This window comes from Pleuronectes platessa, chromosome 10, assembly GCF_947347685.1.
Source record: "Pleuronectes platessa chromosome 10, fPlePla1.1, whole genome shotgun sequence".
NCBI lineage: Eukaryota > Metazoa > Chordata > Actinopteri > Pleuronectiformes > Pleuronectidae > Pleuronectes > Pleuronectes platessa.
This window is the reverse complement of record NC_070635.1, coordinates 18,342,491-18,363,125: the sequence shown is the minus strand read 5'-3', so window position 1 is coordinate 18,363,125 and position 20,635 is coordinate 18,342,491. Positions and strand designations below refer to the sequence as shown.

Here is a 20,635-nt window from a genome sequence, read left to right as displayed (position 1 = left end):
ATTATAATCGAGATATTTAGCTTTAATGCAGTAAGTTTGTGTAATAACTGTTTTTAAGAAAAAATATAAATTCCGGAAAAAGACAGATACTATAAAGTAGATCTTACCCAGTTATGTACCTCCTAATGAACTGTAACCAAACATGTCTGCATATAAAACCCATATACATTTCTTAAGCTTTTACTGAATCACACAATAGTATCCATACATTTGGGTGTTTTTTGTCAGACCTTGTCAAGAATTGTATCCGCAGTATATTTCCAGTGTTATTCACTTTAAAACCTGTAGCATGCACGCCCACGTACCTCCTCGAGTCCTCCTCCGCAGTGCCCACTGCTGTTCTTGTTTGTGTCTGTGGCTGTCGACTGGATTTTTGATATGTGACAGGGGAGCAGGCAGGGGTAAGGCATGGTCGGGAAACAAAGCAGGATGATGTGAAACTGATTGAGGAGGTAGTGTGTTTATTGGAGGTTGCTTTGATTCCGTAGCAAATTTGTACAGCAATTAAAATGAAAGGTGGTTATAGCTTAACAGACGCCTGTTTAGACACTAAGCTGCACCACTGTGCTATCAGTGTTGAGGAGGCAGCACTGGGGACTGCATATATTCCATCGAGCTACAAAATACAGACCTAGACAGACCCGAGCACTTCGAAAGTACAATCTCAATTGCTGTCGAGAGGCTCTCAGTTCGGCTGCATAGATGTTACATTGCTGTTAATTTAACAATTGGCTTGATCTTTTTTAAGTTCTCTGAAATCCTCTGAATGATAAAGCAGTACAAACGTGATGTCTCATGTGGGGTTAGTCATGCCTAGCTTTTTTTGTCGGAAAAAAACATTCAGGCCTCTGCTGAGCATGCTGAAAAAAAAATCATTGATTGACTAATTATCTGATTTTACAGTTCCATGCTGTGAACATTGGCCTATGGTGCTGGCCTGGGGAGCTGTAATTATTAAAGCACATATTCATTCATGTCTGTCCATTCAGGTCTAATTCTCATCATGAGAGCATTATCAAGGACAGGCTATGACCCTGATACAAAGAACCCGAACCTCTAAGAAAAGCCGATAACTCCAAACGGCAGCGCTGGCACTTGTAGACTTTAGCACAAAAATTGAACATTTATCCAAACAAAACACAAACAAGGTCGGTGTTATAGGTCCAGATGATGTTTTGGCTAATTTGAAGAAACAGCTATCGGCAGAAAAATTAAGAGGCCGATAGCAGGCGCATTTTATTCAATGTGCTCTGCCTATTTCGCTGTTTACCTGCAAGCAACCAAGGCCTGCTCAGACACGACTGGTCAATTCAGAATCGAAACCCAGTTGCGCTGCCAGCCCAAAAAAAACGTGTTCCTCATTCACATGCAGAATCTGTTTACAGAGATTAGTGTGACTCAGCCATGTTTTGTCTTATCTGCAGCCGCAACAGGTGTAAAGTGCCTATTGCATTGCCTGCAGGTGGGGTAAGTGTTCAAATTGCACCGGCTCTGTTCTTTCCTGTGTATAACCCCAGGTTAGCATGAGTGGAATTGGTAACAGTTTCTGGAGAAAGTACAAACTGCCAAATGTCAATGAGGTGGTTTCTAAGTTTGAGATTGAGTTTCAAGTGAAGTGCATGAGGTGCTTTGAGTCTGCAAGAAAAACATCTTGACTGTTTGAACAGGCTGAAAACTGGAGGGAGATGTTTACTCCGAAAGTAAAAAAACCCAGATAAGTATAGTTTCAGCCTCTCTTCGTCGACAAAAAGACGCTCTCCCGTTCCGTGCGCTTCTCCTTTTTCCTTTTTTCGGGGCGAAAGTGAAGTGTTGATGTTATTTGTTTGGAAAATTGGAAGTGAGAGAGACAGGCGTCCTATTAGATGTGTTGTTGGCTCACAGTTTTGTGTTGTACAGCAGCCCTCACAGTGGTGGCCTGGCATCAGGTGCAATATGGTCCAGTAGCACGTTGAGGAGTTATTGGTGTCTAGCCATAAAATACTGTATCTGCTCGGAGGTAGCTGATGCACCGGCAGCATTCAGACGTCGGGAAGCAGTTATTATACTTGGCCACGCAGACACGCAAACCTCAACCTGTTATTTCCGTGTGCAATGGCCTGTGCTCGGGCTGGGCATTTGTGCCCGTGCCAGCTGTGTTTCTCCGTGGCAGAGTGTTTGATTTTAGTATTTTTCACCTCAGTGGTTGGCAATTTAAAACCACCAAATGGAATATTTCAGAGCCCTTTCCCAAATTGCAATGACACACTCAAGAGGTAATAGTCATTCTGTAGAAAGCCTCTTTTCTGTTTGTGCTGTACGGAGCCCATTTCCTTTTCATCAACCATGCAGACAAGCCTAGTGAGGGGCTGCGATTATGCACATTCTATCAGTATGAATAGTGAGGGTGCCGCACAGCCATGCAGATAAAATCCTTCTCTTTGGGGGACGTTTATTTAAGATTTCTGTATGCTGAGGTTTCAGCCAGGGCCGTGGCAGTCGTCATTGTTGTATTCCTGCTTGTGCTGATGAAAAATAATTTTCACTTCCCTCCACGTTTTACTGTCTGTGACTCGGAGTGCAGCTTGCCATAGTGCTGAGTGAAAAGTGCTTGGATTTCTAAAAACAAAATTACGTCTAAATATAACTCCTGCGTGCTGTAGCATCTCTGATTTGATACAGTGCAGAGCCTGAAGGTGTGACAGCAGATGAGCAACTTGAGTTTTTCACTCTGTCTTCTGTGCATCGCCGCTGATCAATGGAAACATAGTTCTATCATTTCAATTTAGATTTTTTTAGCTTTTTTGTGAAAGTTTCAACTTCGCTGAGATCTCCTCATAATTCAAACAGAATATGAAAATTATTACCCAGAGTTGCACTAGTTAACCTCCTAAAAACTGTATTTAAGACAAGTAATATTTAGCAACGTGCAGGAGAGCTGTGTGCTTGTCTTTGTGGTGTTTCATTGCAACAGTGAGACCAGAACTTTGCAGCAACTGAAGCCTGCCAGGATGTTTGCTGACCTTTGTTTTGCTCGGTAAGGGCTCTATCTTTCCAGCCAGTGCACTGTAACCAGGCCCTGCTGATGGATATCTCTGTATTGGCTGACTAACCTTTCAGGTCAGGTGGAAATCAATGCAGGTTTTTTTCGTAATTTAACTTTGATTGCCAGGAGTGGTGCTGTTGCCTCCCTCTCAGTTTCTAACAGGCCCTCATCATGAGCAATGATGAAATGCCATCCGGAGAGAGAGAGGTGTCCTTGACGAGGCAGATACTACAGACCATCGTGAGGAAATGGAGTATCAAGCATAGGGGGAGAGCTAGAGAGAGAAAGAGAGATAGAATAATACATACCTAAAACAAGTCAAAAAGAGGAGAGTGAAAAGCACGTCGCTCAGTGGGCTTGTGGATATTGGGCTTTGGAGTCGTTTGAAGAAAGATACTGTGATGCATGAAGGATGAGGGCAAAACCCTGTTCATGTATAGTTCGACTGGCGCTGCAAGTGTTGTTCAAAGCGAGGCTCGAACGGCTGTGATGTTTTTGCACTGCAGCAGAATTTGTGTATTTGCACTGCAAGATTATGTCATACACTTAATTATGTACAAATTTGAGATTGGTGATATCCTTATCGTTTATGTGCTCTTTTTTAGTCCCTTTCATCATAAACATCATGTTAGAAACCAAGCATCCATATGAGGGAGAAGCAGGTGTACAGGGATTTTATGTTTATCAACTCACACACATCAACACACACAGTATGGGCCAGAGATTCGAACAAATCACTCCTTACAAGTCAAAGTAAGCTTTAAAGACTCTGGGGAACTTTGAGTCTCAGCTCATATCTCCACTGAACATAAAACCTCTGTCAGCTCTATTTAGTATTTAAATAGATGTCATGGTTTAAAAAGTCAAATAGAATTATAGGTGAAGCTTAAACACAGTAAAACAAGTAAATTCACCATTTAGACACAAGTGCTATACAAATGGTAGCAGATCCAGATCCCCCAAATCCCCAAAGTTTTTCTGGAACAATCCCTCACAGATTTGTTCAATTAACTTATCATATATTGTTTCTTCTGCTTGTTAGAAATGTTATCATACTTCTTCATCTGAGAAAGGAAGGGAAGCATGCTGATTTTGGAAAGAGGAGGCCCAAGAATGGAGTCTTGTGGAACTCCCCATTCGAACATTGGTTTGCTCAGAGACAGAGCTTCATAGATACCAGTTGGCCCAAATTTTAACCCAGTTTAGCACAGTGCCATAAAATGCATCCAGTTTTCTAGTCTGCCGAGCAGTAACTCATGGTCAGCAGTGTCGAAAGCAGAGATCCAGTAACACCAAGACTCTCATTTTTGATGCATCACTGCTCCAAAACATGTCATCTTAAACTTTAACTAGTGCACTCTCAGTGCTGTGGTTTTGGTGGAAATCGAGATTTAAAAAAGGATTTAAGAATTTTTTTTTGCACCAGGACAGTGTTATGTTGCTGAGAGACCATCTTTTTTTCAATGATGTCTCCTTAAAAAGGTGAACCTATAGTTATTTATCATGGAGGCATCCAGCTTTAATAACTACGGTCTCCAAGGCGCTTTGAAAAATCCCTGACTGAAGAGAACTATTGGCTTCCAACTATAATCTGTGGCTACGCAGTAAAAAATAATCAACCATAATAATAGGAACTATTTGAAGTGATAATAAGTAGTAATCATTCATGAAAGCATAATTACTTAAAGAATTATACCGCATTTGAAAAACAGCAAAAAAAGCTTGTATTTTTCAAGAGAGACTAATTATAATCAGCCATGACACATCTCACGAGTCAGAGCTAGTAGAAAGAAGAAAGCAGTTCACCTCTGTCTTTGGTTTCTTGGCTCCGTGCTTCACGCACAGACACACACAAACACACACACATACACACACACACACACACACGCACAGGAGTCTGATTGGGCAGTAGCTCAGGTGGTTGAGCATGTTGGTCATTTGTCATGTGGTGGCTCCCAGGATTTTCCTGCTCGTTGAAGTATCTATGAATGGAACAACAAAGCCCAAATGTTCTGGATGTGTGTGCTTGAGGAAATGAAGGAAAGCTTCTTTGGTCAAAAGCCCCTGCCAGAGTATGGTTACTACATAATGTCCAATAAATCTAAACAAATGTCCTTGCATGAGCTCAGCTGGTGTTTGTCGACATATAAGAATTAGGTTTGGACATGTTCCAACTCAAGACCAGCACCCTTTGGTATTTAATGCCTGGGTTTTTTAAATCTATACTTTACAAAATAAAGGGCACTTAGAAGTATTGTGCAGTGCAGCTCTACCAGTGAATAAACTTTACACTATCTGGAACCAAAGAGGGCGCTACAACATCTCTGTAGTTGCCAGTACTTCTAATTCCATTAGTCAGGGCCCAAAAACTTTCATATCCATATTACATAATTTGCTCCAAGCCACAGGACTTTGTTCGATTAGATCAACTTTATTGTCTCTTTGGAAAGATTACTTTGGACACACAGGCTACCACATAAACTAGGGATAATAGACAGTTGATAAAGGGCAAATACAGTACAAAAGACAGCAGATAAATTCAATACTCTTTAAGGACAATAAAGCAAATGGAACAGAATACATTTGCCGGACTGGAGTGCCGCAGTCCTTCATCAGAATTCAACACTGCCCGGGGAGGAGAAGACTTTGTCTAGCAGTTAATTCTTCTCTGCTGGATCCTGAAGCAACTACATGAGGGAACAGGCCACACTGTGAATGTTTATTTACTGAGCCTGTTTAATGGTGGGCTGCTCAGAAATAGTCAATTGAGACGGACCAATATCTCGCACCCATTAACCATTGTATTATCATCTATTACCTGATCGTCTGTTTGTCACTCATAATAATCTGACTTGCTGCAAATGACTCCCCCTCCTCCTCTTTTCCCTGCTGCAAATAATCATTTCTTTTTATGACTTCCCTACAAAAGTGCATTAATGCCAGAGAACAACATATTGGCTGTTATGCACCTCACACACCAGTCCATGCACTGGGAAGTCAACATGTTGCCTCTAATTTTCTTCCGTGCTCATAGCAAACACTAAATTACCAAATTAGCCCGAAACAAATTTGTTTAGTCCTTGAAAATAATAGGATACTCTCTATGATGCATAATGCATTTTGTTTAAAAAATCAATCTTATTTTCCATCCACACAGGGCACAGCACTGGGGTTCATTAACTGGATCATTCTGCCCAAAATCCCTGTATTCACTGGAAAAGGGATTGGAGAATCAGACTCATTAGACTTGTTCTCTGTTTGTATTAGTGGGAAGCAGTACAACAAGGCCAACAACACACATAAATATGCATGTTCACACACACACACATGCAATTCAGATTGTCAAACACTTTGAGAAATCCCATCAGGGTGGAAGCCAACTGCCATTTTCCTTTCTGTGTTTTGCCAGTCATGCAGTTATGAACAAAGGTGTAGCGGAGTGAAAATGTGTGCAAAAAGGCCAGGGGTAGATGTAAGTATTTTAAGGAAACAGCTGGGACCATTCTTGCGCTGTCTGTCAGCCGGCCGTGGCCGCCCACTGTGCCCCTGTTTCTTTCAGGCTTGAGCGTTATGATACTGATTTATCGTTGTGAACTGTATTTTCCCCACTGTGCAATCACAGCATGTTGTTAATTTGGTTTCTCATCGCAATTTATGGTCGGTGTAGCAGCATGATATTAATGTGGGGTCGGGAATAAAGAAAAATCCCTACCGGGGAATACGTTTTACAGCTGAGATGATGATGGAGGTCGGAACGGGCAACTTAGCGGTGACAGTGGAATTCAAAGAAGACATACTGTAGGTCTAAGTGGTAAATGGATTTAATGCACGTCCTCTCTCCCTGACGAGGAAGCACACGTTGTCAATGTTTTCCTTTGAAGAAACAAGATGAGTGTTTACAATGTTCTTTTTATAGATCCAGCTTTTATGGAGATGACAGTACTTAACATATTACAAGCTTGTATGAATCACAGCATTGAAAAGGCGGATTCTCATTCATAATGAATAGCTTATGGGGAGAAAAAAAGAAGAAAATTCGATGGGAGGGGGGACAGTGGGGTGAGGAGGAGCTGGGGGTTGCCGGGAAAAAGAGAGGTAGAGTTACAGAGAGTGAGAGAGAGAAAGAGAGATGATGAAAGATTGTGGGAACAATTGGCTGAATAGGCAGTGAAGGAAATAGGTGAGAGAGACGAGGGGGTGAAGCCGAGGAAGATACAAAGTGGGACAAAATCTGCAGATGGTGAGAGAGAGATGCGGGGATAATGAAGGATGAAAGGAATTCTTACATCTGAGAAGGAGAAGGGAAAAAAAGCGTGCTAGGCAGAAAGGGGGAAATAGATATCTTGGCATGGAGCATCTGTTTTGTCATCCCCGGGACATCAGAACAATCAGCCACGCAAACACTGCTAAGCATTTCACACAAACAAGCATTACTCTGAATAGGTTGAAACATTAGTAATGCTTGACAAACACTGACGGCCTCAGTTAAAAGCAGACGTAATACATTTTTTGTGGGTTGAAGATTGTGTGATTGATTGAAGCTAACAGAAAGTTTATAGGCCGTTTCCTTTGCCTTGTTGTTGTTGTCGACTAGGATTTCATCAGGTTAGTTTTACCATGATGTCAGCTGGAGTTACACTGTTACAACTGCATTTAGATTACTTCATTAATAATAATGTGTTTTAATATCAATGGTTAAATGGTAAATGGACTGTATTTATACAACACATTTCTAGTCTTATCGACCACTGAATACACTTTACAGTACAAGCCACATTCACACAGAGCTTCGCTTATCCTATCACACAGTGGTACAATGTAAGTAAAGTTGGACTCCACCCCCAGCAGCAGCAGCACAGGTGGAGAAACAGCACCTAGACCATAGACCTTATACAGACCCAGACTTAATGATGTAGGATCGTGGTAATTTTACTTGTTCTTGAGTACTTGCTAAAAAATGTATTTGTACTTAGGTAAAATGTTGGAGTGCTTCCTTCACTACTGAAGGACACGCAGTAAAGATAATGGATAGATTAAGGAAGGATATTTTAACACTCTCACACCAACAAACATCAAACCAAGACATCTGAAAGGGTTTTCCAGCGAATCAATATGAGTGATATCATGAATTAAGAAGACTTGATCTTCTTGAGTACATTTCCAAAACACTAGCTCCTACAAATAAGGTAAATGCCAAACTGTGGTTAAACCATCCCTGGCCCCTGGTTTCCACATATTTCTAACACCAAACTGCGGTGGATAGGCTTATTGTTTAATGTTTGACCATCAAGTGGCATAACATAAACATAGCGGCCTTCCATCAATATAAAGCTTAAACGTTTTCATGTTGCCTTTAAATTATCTGATGTCCTAGATTAAACATACAATAAAATTATGTGAGTATTCATTATATCTATGTTGCTCCCACTGTTACTCAGTACAATTCCATCGTCCCGTGGGGAGAAGTTTTATGTTATCAGAAATAGTTTTATAATTATGTTCATAAACATGGAAGTGGTGACTCATCTCTGGCCTCGTAATTATGCCAGGATCCACTGCTTTGACTGAAATGAACTACGTCTAATCCATAACAACAACAGCTCAACTGCAGGTGGGCTCGCCTTCAGCAATGGACATGGCTTTTTCACATTTCTTGCACAGGGTCATTTTTTAATTGCTATTGTGAGTTTGGACCTTTTTGTCTCCACGCGCTTCATAGCTTTCTTTAAACATTACACATGTATCCGGCATCCGGTCCATTATTCCTTTTGGTTGGAAAATAAAACAAATTTTAGAAACCAGGAAAAATATGTTGATGGAGGATTTGCAAAAATGAAAACAATGTGAATCAGGCATCTACCATTTTAGTTCATTAAATTCAAGAATGTGTGACAACATGCTACAATACTCAATGTAGAGGCCACAGAGCAACAGCAAATATAATAGCAGCTGTTGGTCAAACAAGTAAGATTGTAGTTATCCTAAACCTGTGATCACAAATCTTTACCTTTTTCACTCATGCTCACAGCTGTTTGAATCCTAGCTGAGGGCTATCTGGGTAATTATGATATTGCCAAGAGCACTTGATAGCAGCAGCAATGTACAGTGTCAGAGGTTAGATAGGGTCGACCCTGTAGGTGGTGCATTGATGCTGTAAATCTGCCATGATTACACCAATTGTTGGCAGAAATAATTACACCAAAGACATACGACGAACCTTGGCAGGATTTTTACCCGGTGCGCTGAGAGCAGCAGCTCATCGCCAGTCACAACATCATAAACCTTGTTCGGGCATACTGTATCTATAACTGTATCTATAACAAGGTCAGGCCACTTGATCACCGCATGGGGGAGGAGTGAATTGGTCTGAGGGGGCAGTCAGTTATCTGACAATAGGTGGACATATACAGTGATGTCAGGGACTCTGGACAGGAGTATAATATCCTGAAGGTGTTGCGAGATGTAGAGATTGTGTAAGAATGTCCCAGTGGATAATTTTGTCCGAGATAACAGAGTTGTTTTGTGTGTGAAATACAAATAACAGCTGCTAGGATTTGTCCAAAATTAAAATTAGAGAGCTTGACAAGAGGAAAATGAATTGTCTGTTTGCTTTACAGTTTAACATTTGGACTATTTGCTCACATCAGTTTATAAGAAGGAGTACATACTGGAGAAGAATTACGGCTGTCTGTCCATTAAGAGACCCGCTGAGCTGCATACTGATTTGTGTGTGTTTTGCTGTGTGTGTGTGTGTGTGTGTGCGTGGGTGAGAGAATGTGTGTGTCTGTGTGTGTGTGTATGTGTGTGTGCTAACACTATGCAAGAAACATCCTTTACCTACAGAGTGTGAAAAGCTAATTACACTAAGGCTAAATTGTGGGGGTAAACCATGCATCTTAATTAAGTTTACTTTTCATTAGACAACATTCAAGATAGACTCAAACAAAGTAGTTTTATATTCAGTGCACCATGGAACAGTGTGTGTGGCGTCATGTTTATACACACTGTGAGTGCGGGAGTTATACTGGGAGTGGAAGTGTGGAGGAATGGGTTTGATTGTGTGACGAAAAAACTGTGTAGCGTGGAGTGTTCATTTACATTAACGCTGCTCAGGTTAGCCAAGCAATCACATTTGTGTAGTATGATAGTGTTGAGCTTTATCTGTTGGCTGTGTGTTATGGCTGCAGTCACTGGGGCTGAATGGTTGCATGGACACATTTATATTTTGGGTGCATTATTTTCAGGCCTTTGCACAAAAATTGGGGTTTCTTCTAACAGGTTAACCTTATATGTCAAGAGTATTGATTTTTTTCAGCAAGCCAGTTTACCAAGGTACCAGAGATCTTTCTCGTGTGGGCTGTGAAACAGATTGTTAAGGGCTTGTGGCACCAAACTGGCAGACCTTGCTTGTTGCTTGTCTCTGGGGATTTCTGACCCTTTAGAAAGAATTTTGCAGTAACGATGCATCACAAACATTTTGTTCAGTACAACTCTGAAAAAAACTAAACATAATTGAAGTCCTCAATTGTGCATTTCTTTTTCTTTATTGCCACGGTTAGAGCTGCAGCGGTTTTTTTTTTTTTTCTTTAGTTTTTTTTAATTTGACTAAAACTGAAAACACAAATGGAAACACGAAACTTATCTCCTGCTCAGCTGGTTGGCAGATTCCACTCAGCGCTTGTGCCAGCAGAAAACAATGTGAATTTTCCAAACAATTTGTTCTCACTCGAAGAAATACTGCACCTGAACTTAAAGCTGTGCATGCAGTTGTTACAATAAAAGCATTACCTGAATACCATCTGTTTTAAAGCCATTCAGGTAATTTATTGTTGCATGGATGTTTGAACCAGGCAAAACAATTGCACATTTTATGTAAGGATATCTTCTATTTACTCTTTTCTTCAATGTGTTGAAGGGAATTTCTGTATTTTTTTTGCTTCTCCACAGCTGTGGGCATTTTTCACACTCTCTCGAAGCCTCCGATAATAACTCAGTGTTTGTTTTCTCTCATTCCAGGTTTTATCCACACTTGCGGAGGCACTTTAAAAGGGAGGAATGGGACGATAGAAAGCCCCGGCTTTCCATATGGATATCCAAATGGAGCAAACTGTACCTGGGTGGTTGTTGCCGAGGAGGGCAACAGGATTCATATAGTTTTTCAATCTTTTGCTGTGGAGGAGGAATATGACTTTTTATCTTTGTATGATGGACATCCACACCCGGCTAACTTCAGGACGAGGTAAGGGAGCGAGCGGCCCTGAAGCCGTGCATCTTGAAGGCTGCGTTTGAAGGCTGGCAGGCTGGGACGGAAAGATGTGAGGGGGGGGGGGGGGGGGGGGAGCCTTCAGTGATCACTTCTGAAGGAAGTTCATCTTTAATGTACACAGGACAAAGTTGCCGCATTCTTATCCTGGAGTTTAAAAAATATACATATACACACACATATATGTTTCTATAAAAAAAATGTAAAGCTTCTTTCATGAGCGCTTTTAAATAGAAGTGAGTCAAGATTCCAATGTATAGAAACCCATCAATCTACATCGCTTGCATTTATTTTCTGAATCAGCATGATGTGCTGGCTTCAGTGATATGCAGGTCAGCTTGGTAATCACTGACCTTTATTCAAATGCTTCACTGTAGGACACAGGGGTAGAGGGAAACATCAAATACAAGGATTTCACGTTTGCTTTGGTCACTGAAAAGCCAAATAAATCCTTGCATCCTCACAAACGCTGATATTGAAGTACTTCCCTTTTCCCGTGTGGCCTTTTATTTCTACATCTCCCTCTCCTCATTGTCAGTCTCTAACACATCTATTAGACTCAACCTGGGTTTGATTTTGACTGTAAAATCACTCTTTACAGCTTAGCGAAATTCAATAATTGAATTAATGAACGACACAGAGAAGGTTGAGGAGACAGTCACAGGAACTTTGCAAGGGAGGCTTGTACTGAAACGGTAAGACATTATTAGGGATGGAAACAAGACTCTTCTTCACAGAGGCATTCATACCGAGACAGAAATACTGAGAGCTCAGGTTTGATGAAAACATTTTCCCAGGGTACATCAGTGACTTTTGTTTTGCCGATAATTCTGAAGCTTATTTGTTTGTTTATTAAACATGGTATAACAAAAATATAAACTCAATCAAAACCTCAAATCTGCCAGGACTGGTGAAGCGTGAAGGTTACCAGCCTACAATTGAATATCTTTTTGTTTAGCAAAAAATAAAAGGATATGGTGTTTGTCAGATTCAGAGGGAATCTGAACAGCAGCTTTCTTTGGATGATCCATTTTCTACTTTCCCAATGAAGCCTGCATCAAAGAATTATTTTGTGTTTGGATTTCAAAAGCAAACGAAAACACATTTCAAATTTCACCTTTTCCTCACCAAACCGAACAGCTCAAAATAAACAATAAATCCACTCTTTATAGAAAAGTGTGCTGCACATTGTGACAAAGTAATTTCTTGTCTGTGCTGACCGAGGCGTGAGGAGAAGCACATTTTATTAGAATAAGATTCAATTTACTTTTTAAAGACATTTTAAAGTCCGACCGTCCACTTGTATTCATGAGTGTGCTTCGTGAGAGTGGGCTCCAGCATTAGGCAGTGCCATATACGTAGCTGAAGTTCAGTGGAAGTGGATTGAGGTCACATGGGGGATGTATAGCAAACAGTGGCAATGAAGGGAAATTATTCAAGAGCTGAATCATTGTTGATACTTTAGCAGCTGAATCACTTTAGATACTTAAAAGATTATGTTGCGTAATGCGGTTTTCAAGGTCAGGGTCTATAAAAGGTTTGTCACCATGCTGGTTTGACTTCACATCACGTATTGATCCCACATCTCTTTTCAAAAATGTGTTTAAAAAAGGCCTAGAAATAGTGTTTCAAGTCTTTGAGCAATTACAAAAGTGTCTGACATTGCTGTTACTGTTAATCACACTGTGCCCTCCTGCATTTGGGTAAAGAATTGGAGGACGTAACAAAATCTTCATTGCATTGCTTTTATTGAACCCAACCAAAAATATTCAGCCTCACCACAACAACATTGGTCTCAAACCATGTGTGTGTTATAAAAAAAGAGACATTTTAATACCAGTAATTTCACTTTTATGCCAGTGACATTACACAACAAGAAGTAATGGCAGACATCATATGCTTCTTCAGTTGCCTCATATGCTGAGATAAACATATTGGCTATTAAGGGTAACTAGTGTTGTCACTGTGCCAGAACCCTTACTTCACTGCCAACAGTAACTTTAAAATTCAATCAAGTCCCAGTGCAGTTTTGATAAAACAGCTCATTTAACCAGTTGGTGTAAATGCAGGGTGTAAACCTCAGAATTTATCGGTGATATTGTTAACAAAAGTTATTAATAATATATATTGCTGAGACTACCTTTCCATAAAGAAGGATTCCACAAATGTCTGTCTGTTTTTCTGTCTGTCTGGTGTGGATATCTCAAGAACCGTTCACCCCATCAACCTCATATTTGGGATGTGGTGTTTAAATTATGCATTAAAGTGCAGTACTGAATTTGGTGCAATTTGGAGACATTATACATTTAATATTAATCAACTTTGACAAAACAAGAGGCACAGTCTTAAGGTGGGGCTTAACAGGCAGTCTGTGGACCGAGTTGAATATGTCTTCTTCTGCATCCTCAGGTCGGGACAGTGGTTAGCAGCTGGCGTCTAAATAATATCAGGCCTGCCAGTTCATTTTGATAATCTGGCTATTTTGATTTCATCGTACTGGACTGACACAGACATTCATGGGTTGCTGGTCTCTGTAATAGTATAAATCTTCATAGAATCACTTCCTCTTTAGCAAATTGTCTTCAAAGTAACTGCAACACATTTTTTTCGTTAATGTTATGCTTGACACTGAGCTGTATTGCAAAAGTTAAGCACTTTGGTCTGAAGATTGAATCGCTTGTTAAACAGACCTCTGAAATATTCGACATGCAATACATGAAAAATAACAGCAGTCAAGTAAATCATCATCATAATATATCACACTTACATATGAACACACACATGTGATCACTAATAAAGATAATTTATTTACATTTTATTGAAAGAAAACATTAACTGTAAAATCTTCACTGCAGATTAACCAGGTAGGTTGAACGCCATTTTTCTGTCTTGTCCTCTGTACCATAAAAAGCTCTGCACACAATGTCCAGCACTGAGCAGATTTGTTAAAAAAAATTCCTTAAGAAAATTATCTTAATTATTTAAACTATAATGATAATTAAAAAAAGAGGAAATCCTATCTCAAAATCCTGCGAGAAAAGCTCGCTGGCACGAAAGATACGGTTGTTGCTGCATATCAGCCCCCCCCCTGATAAGTAACTCTTTAACTATAAATCATAATTGGTTTTGTTTTTTAACAACATCATTAAGTCGTTAATTAAGAAAAACTGAAGATTTGGTTTTTCTCAAGTGAATGCCATAGCTTCTCTTCCATAGGGGAGGACTCACTAATGACAGGAAATAATTCTGAAGTAGCTCTGTACCATATACAAGAAGCTGTCACAACAAAATTACACCACAGAGCGAACATTGGGGACATTATTTCATCTGTCTGTCTGTCTGTCTGTCTGGCACGTGTAGACCCATCAAGTCCTCATATTGGACTGAAGAGCAGAAGCCATATTTCCTATGCTTTTGAAAGCATCTCCACTTTTCCTCTCGAGGTAATGGCGGTGTCCTCAATCAGAGCAGTGACAGCTGAGAGAGGAAGCAACATGGAGGACATGAGCCTTCACCTTTACCAGATACTACTGTCTGTCAGTCTTCACTTCCTACAGGAGCTCTTTTACTTCCTAAATAAGATAATTTACTTTCTACATTAGCTTCTTTTACTCAATGTAACGTTAGCCGGGTCAAAGTTTAGCTAATTTTGGCTAATAGCTAATGCTAATGCCAATGCTACATAGCTTAGCCCCCAACATGGCAGAAGGATCAACATCGTCCTCTGTCTGCAAACTTCAGGTAATTTGTCAGTGAATTTCACAGTTGCACATTTAAACCGTCTTACAGTACAATTAAATTTGACATTAATTGTGCCTTCATTCCATTTCTGTCCTTGCCCTGGTATTTTGCACTCTGCAGGGGTAAATGTCATGTCTTACCTTTCTTTGACACCTTGAATGGAACATATTCGTAATTAATATGATTTGCTGCTGTAAAAGATACGTTCTGTTGTTATTGAGACTGTCAGGTACGTTTAGGATTATAATAACACTTGATTGGTTTTAAAGTGCTTTAGTTATATCTGAGGTTGATCAAGTACATCATGTGTTGTACATCCTCACCATACTTGCATAAATAATATTTTGATTTATATATTGAACCTTTGTTGTATTGCCATTGATGAAAGTCATATTGCAATATTAACTGACTCGCCCCGTTTTTATACATGGGTGTGACGAACACCGTGTTCACACTAATGTGGATAGTTTGCTAGACACATTTTTTTCTCTCTTTTCGGGCCTGTCGTCCACTCGCAAAAAGCGTTTAAACTCACTAAAATGGAAAGTCTTACTAATGCATTTTCATGTGCAGATTTTTTAAAATTAACAGATTCTGTGTATCCATGTGAGCATGTTAAACTAAGTGGTTGGGAAATGTTGATGTCAAAATTATGATGCACATTTCCACTCTGGCTTTGTTTAATGAGCATGCCCCAGAAACCACCGTTTCTTCTACATTCGGTTAGACACTAAGAACTGCTTGGTCTACTTGCAAGTCTACAGCTAAATTTAGCATTGAACCACAGCAGTTCTGTTTGTATGATGGTTGATGATAACTTTATCGCCACCTACTGGTTCATAATGCTTATTTGAATGTTTTTAGTTGTTTTTGTGTTGTATTTAATTTTTTTAAATATCCGTTCAAAAGAATTTCCTTAGTCGTGTAGACAAAGCCCCAAACGTCCACAAATAAAAACGACTGATGTCTTGATGTGGCTTTTTTGGAATTACAAAGGCCTTAATGCTGTGATGGTGATGCCTGGTATTTGACAGGTTGGTCATAGTGACACTGTATAAGCTCCAGAGTGTTGTCACCGTTCATCTTAAAGCTGCCTCTGTTCACTGTTAATTAAATGGCCTCTCAGTGTTCAGTTGAGGTTCCAGGTCCATTCAGTGACAACTGTTCTGAAATATCTAGCGAAAAATAAAGAGATGGATTTCAGTGTAAGTGAACCAAGGTAATTGCAGCTGCTCTGGTTTGTCAGTTGTTCTGTCAGAAACAGGCAGCTGTGCTGTCAGAGGCAGCTTTAGTTTGTCTCTGATTGTCTCGCTGTCTTTAGATGAGTTTAAAGTTAAAATAAAGAGTCAGGCATGTTGTCGTACGCCCTCATCTAATGTCATCATACAGGTGATGCTTCCCGTGTCTTGTTCCTTTTCTCATGGCCTAGAAAAAGACGGTGTAATTTGCATGTTCTTTTCCAGAGCGGTGTTGACTGTTAAAGGCACAAACTACAAAACATAAATCTTTGATGGTACAGAAACTTTGCCATTTAAAAAAATATGTTAATAAACATTTTTGAGCACACAAAAAACTACATTTTATAAAGTCTAGTTGTAAGATTTTAATTTTGACATGGCAGCATCGTGTCTTTGCCAGTTGATTATCATTTCTTTTTTAAAACTTGTTGTAACTGAATCCAAAACTTCATCAACCATTTCAACATTGCGTTCTACAGCTTCTTTCTGTATCTGTCTTTCTTTGTGAATCTCTCTACCTTTGGGTTTGTTTTAACTCCCTGGCCCACAGTTTTAAATAATTCATATGCTTTTAAAGAGCTTTCACTTTGCTGGTTTGTTTTAGTAAAGGGTCAGTTTTATGCTTGTTAACTCTTATTATCGCAGCAATGACTCAGGAAAAGGCCTTGGTTTAACTGTGGTAGACAATTGCAGCTTTAAGCCTCACTTAAGGCACTATGCAAAATGAATCAACTTTTGAAGCATGTGAGGCAAATGCAGCTAAAACAAAGCATACCAATACTTTATTCACTTTTTTTATTGATTAATAATTTTTTGGGATTAATAATTTAATCCCAAATCTTATTTGATTAAACTAGGACAGGGATCCAGACATTTTAATACAAAGTATATTATATACTATCCATTAGAAATGTTTAAAACAAATAAAGAATTAAGATGATTTAATTTGAATATTCAAATGTGTCATGCCTGGGCTGGTTGTTTAAATCCATATTATGGCATTAAATGCTTTTTTTTTGCAATATGCTTCATTATGGAAACATTTTGGAAAATAAAAAGAATCCCATTGGTGTTGATGGCAATTAACTAAATTAATTAATTTGAATGTTGACAAAAACAGTTATGTGGTAATACAATTATTATTGCCCAGCACTATGTATGGTAGTGGGAGAACAGTTCTTTCTCCTTCCTAATCACTTTAGATATTATGGGTATTTTATTATCAAATGGAGAAAACAGGTTTGTTATGAAAGTCAATATCAGTTAATAAGGAATGTCACGATACCATGGAATTTCCATGATGTTCGATACCCAATTCTATACCACAGCAAAAAACAAAACTTCAAATCCCATTTACTTTAACAAACACTCCTTCATAAATATATTAGGACAAACAAAAAACAACAGTGGCTATGCAACCTTCAAGTAATAAATAAAAAGAAAAGGCTATTAACATTACAAAAAAGAAAAGTGGAAAATAATGTAGGAAAATTATTCTCTTCTGTGCCTTTAACATGCACCTTATACCGCCCAGTCACCAGAGCTGCATTGGCCTCCTCCGTGTCCGTCTGTTACTATTCAGATAGTGCTGTGGGTTGGACCTTGCCCGAGACCACAGAATGTTGACCACACACAGAAAGAGCCTAAGTACTGCATTTTTTGTTGTATTTGCAATTGGTTAAAAATAGATATCAGCGAGGCTGGTGGACCCCATTATTCTCTGTTTCACTTTTTTGGTAGCTGAACACCAGGAGCCCCAACATGCAGGTGGTCAGTGGGGACGGAGGTAGCTAAATATGCATGGTATGCAATGTCATGTGAGCTGATTATGGTTTGGTCAGTAGTTTGCAGTTATGACCAAGATTTTTGCTAAAATTGAATAGTTGATTCAAGAGAGTACATTCTCTTGCCCTTCAATGTGGCATTCCACTTGCAGTACATTCAGTGGTTTGTTCACAGAGATGTTTGTTCTAACATTGTGCTTTAGATGGAGGCATTTATAGTTCTGTCTTGAATGGAAACTTAGTCAGGGCTGTGGCTGTGCAGATGTTGTGATGCAAATGTATAACGTGTGTGTGCAGGATACTTATGTGACAGTAGGGATCGTGATTATTGTCTTTTACCTCTGAACCAACTGAGGGAAATACCATGGAATTCTTAGATCAGGTCTACAAACTTTAAATTGGATGTTTTTAGGGTTATGTTGTGTGCAGCAGAAATGTTCTTAGGCATCTAAATCTTGTTACAAATCATTTCACAACTTGACTCATGTTTACTAATATGAAAGAAGGGCAAAAAGCAACGGGCTCAGATTTGATGGGGCTTGCCAGACCCAGCCCAAACCTTTAAATAGCAATGTCTTACTTGGTGTTTTTGTCATACATTTGTGTTTTTTCCAAGTGGAGGATTTTCTCCCAGTGTGGGACTGTGTTGTGTGGCACCAGAAAATTATTCCACAACAGAATCTATGCTGTGCCTCTAGGGCCCAAAGTGTGTGCCAGTAGAATGCCTGCTCTTCCTCAATTAATTCACTCCAAACTGAAATCGCTCAGAAAGAGAAAAACAAGCTTTCTTATCTTGTACTTTCTTACTTTTGTTTATCTTTCTTCAGAAAGATGCAGCACATACGTTTTCCAGCATGTTGTTGTGAAAGATGCTCATATCCATATGGCAACACCTGAAGTTGTTGTTGTGGTTTTTCCTTTCCTTCTTTCACTGAGGTGTTCTGGAATGAATAAGAAGGTGAACATTATGAACACTTTTCTCTCCTTTTCTTACCTCTTCCAGGGTAATTATAAATAGTAACCTTGATAAAGATTAAAGAGGCCTTTAATTTATTAATGTCATTAATTAATTAAGTCAGAAATTCAGAAGGGAGCACGACAAAAGCGACAATGAATTTTTAACATGAAAAAGAAGCGACTCCCGTGATGGACCTGATAAGTGTGTCTCCCTATTGATCTATGTATTCTCTTTTCTCTATGAATTTTTTTCCCGTCGCTCTCACTCGGTGCTGCACTTATATTACATTCAATCCCTTGTGCCTGTGAATGACTGGTTGAAGCACTCATTATGGTGCTGAAATTATATGCTGAAGATGGTAGAGGACGGGCGGAGAGTTAGGGTAATAAAGCCTTTAATTCCAGTGTAGCCCTGCACAAATAATGACCTCATTATGGTGGTCTTTTTGCTGCTGTCATTATACAATTATGTTGACAGCTGTTGCTTTACTAGATGCCAAGCATCATGGGTCCTCAGAAGAACTCAGAAGAAAAATATTGATTTGAATCTTGATGATCCTATCTCTAGGGAGATTTCATACAGTTCTTGTTAGGGCTGCACAATATATAGTTTGAGCATTGTCTCCAGGGTGTGAGGATTCTCAGTAGCCATATCGCAGGATGTGCAAAGTCAAGTGATGCAAATGTCATCCTGCACCTTTTTTACTGCATGATACAAAAGGAAATCTGGCACAGTTCTCATTTTCCATGACTAATCTACAAGAGAAGTCTATCGGAATGAACATAATTTATTCTGATTTAAGAGTTCAGAGTTTGCAGCGTTTGACTTTGATGCCGGTGATTGACATGCAGCCTCTGCATGCACAATGAGCCATCAATCACAATCATTCTTGATCAGCTTATGAAATTAACAAAAATGACAGAGAAACAAGAGAAAACCTGAAAAAGGGTTTTGTCTCAAAAAGTAAAGCAACATCTGTTCTCTGGAAATATTCCCTTTACTGGCTGGATGATGTTGGGAAAATTCCTGTGTTTTTTGTCGCTACAATATACACAGAAAATGTAATTGTAGATGTGTAAGAATTTCCCCATAATCAATGAAACCAGAATGAGTTGACCTGAAGATGGAGAATAGGTCTTGACACGACAGAAAAATGAGTACCAAGCACATCCTCCTACTGAGGTACATTGCTTTACATGGATTATTAAACTCCTGCTTGACATTAGTCATTATTAGCCTTATCAATTGGCAGATAAGTCAGAAAATCCCTTTTTAAATGACGGGTTAGGTTTTTTTTTCCCGTTGAATGTCAAACATTACACAGAATCAGTATTTCATTGTGATAATAAAGTATTATGTTCAGCACTAAGTTTAAGAGGCCAGAGCAAAGTCTGAAGCAAAATGATGAAGTTATTAATCAGTGATTAATAAAAGCAAGTGTTCAGCTCAAGAAGTCTTCGTCTCGATTTTCAGCTGAACAAGTTGTGATGTGAAGAGAAGAAGCTTTGAAAGAGCTGAGACATAGACACACAAGTAAAGTCATATTTGCTGTGTTCATGGTTACTAATCTTTTATTCAAGACGAAGTACTTTTCTGTTTTTACCTTGCACACGCGGCACAGCCCGTCAC

General features: G+C 39.3%; 1 protein-coding gene across 1 annotated transcript in view; it reads left to right on the top strand.

The window, feature by feature from the left end:
* Nucleotides 1–20,635, top strand: part of LOC128449995 (CUB and sushi domain-containing protein 3) — a 209,153-nt gene that overhangs the window by 3,790 nt on the left and 184,728 nt on the right. The window contains exon 2 of the mRNA XM_053433387.1: nt 11,039–11,261. Within this exon, the coding sequence (XP_053289362.1) occupies nt 11,039–11,261 (223 nt within the window). The remainder of the gene's footprint in view (nt 1–11,038; nt 11,262–20,635) is intronic.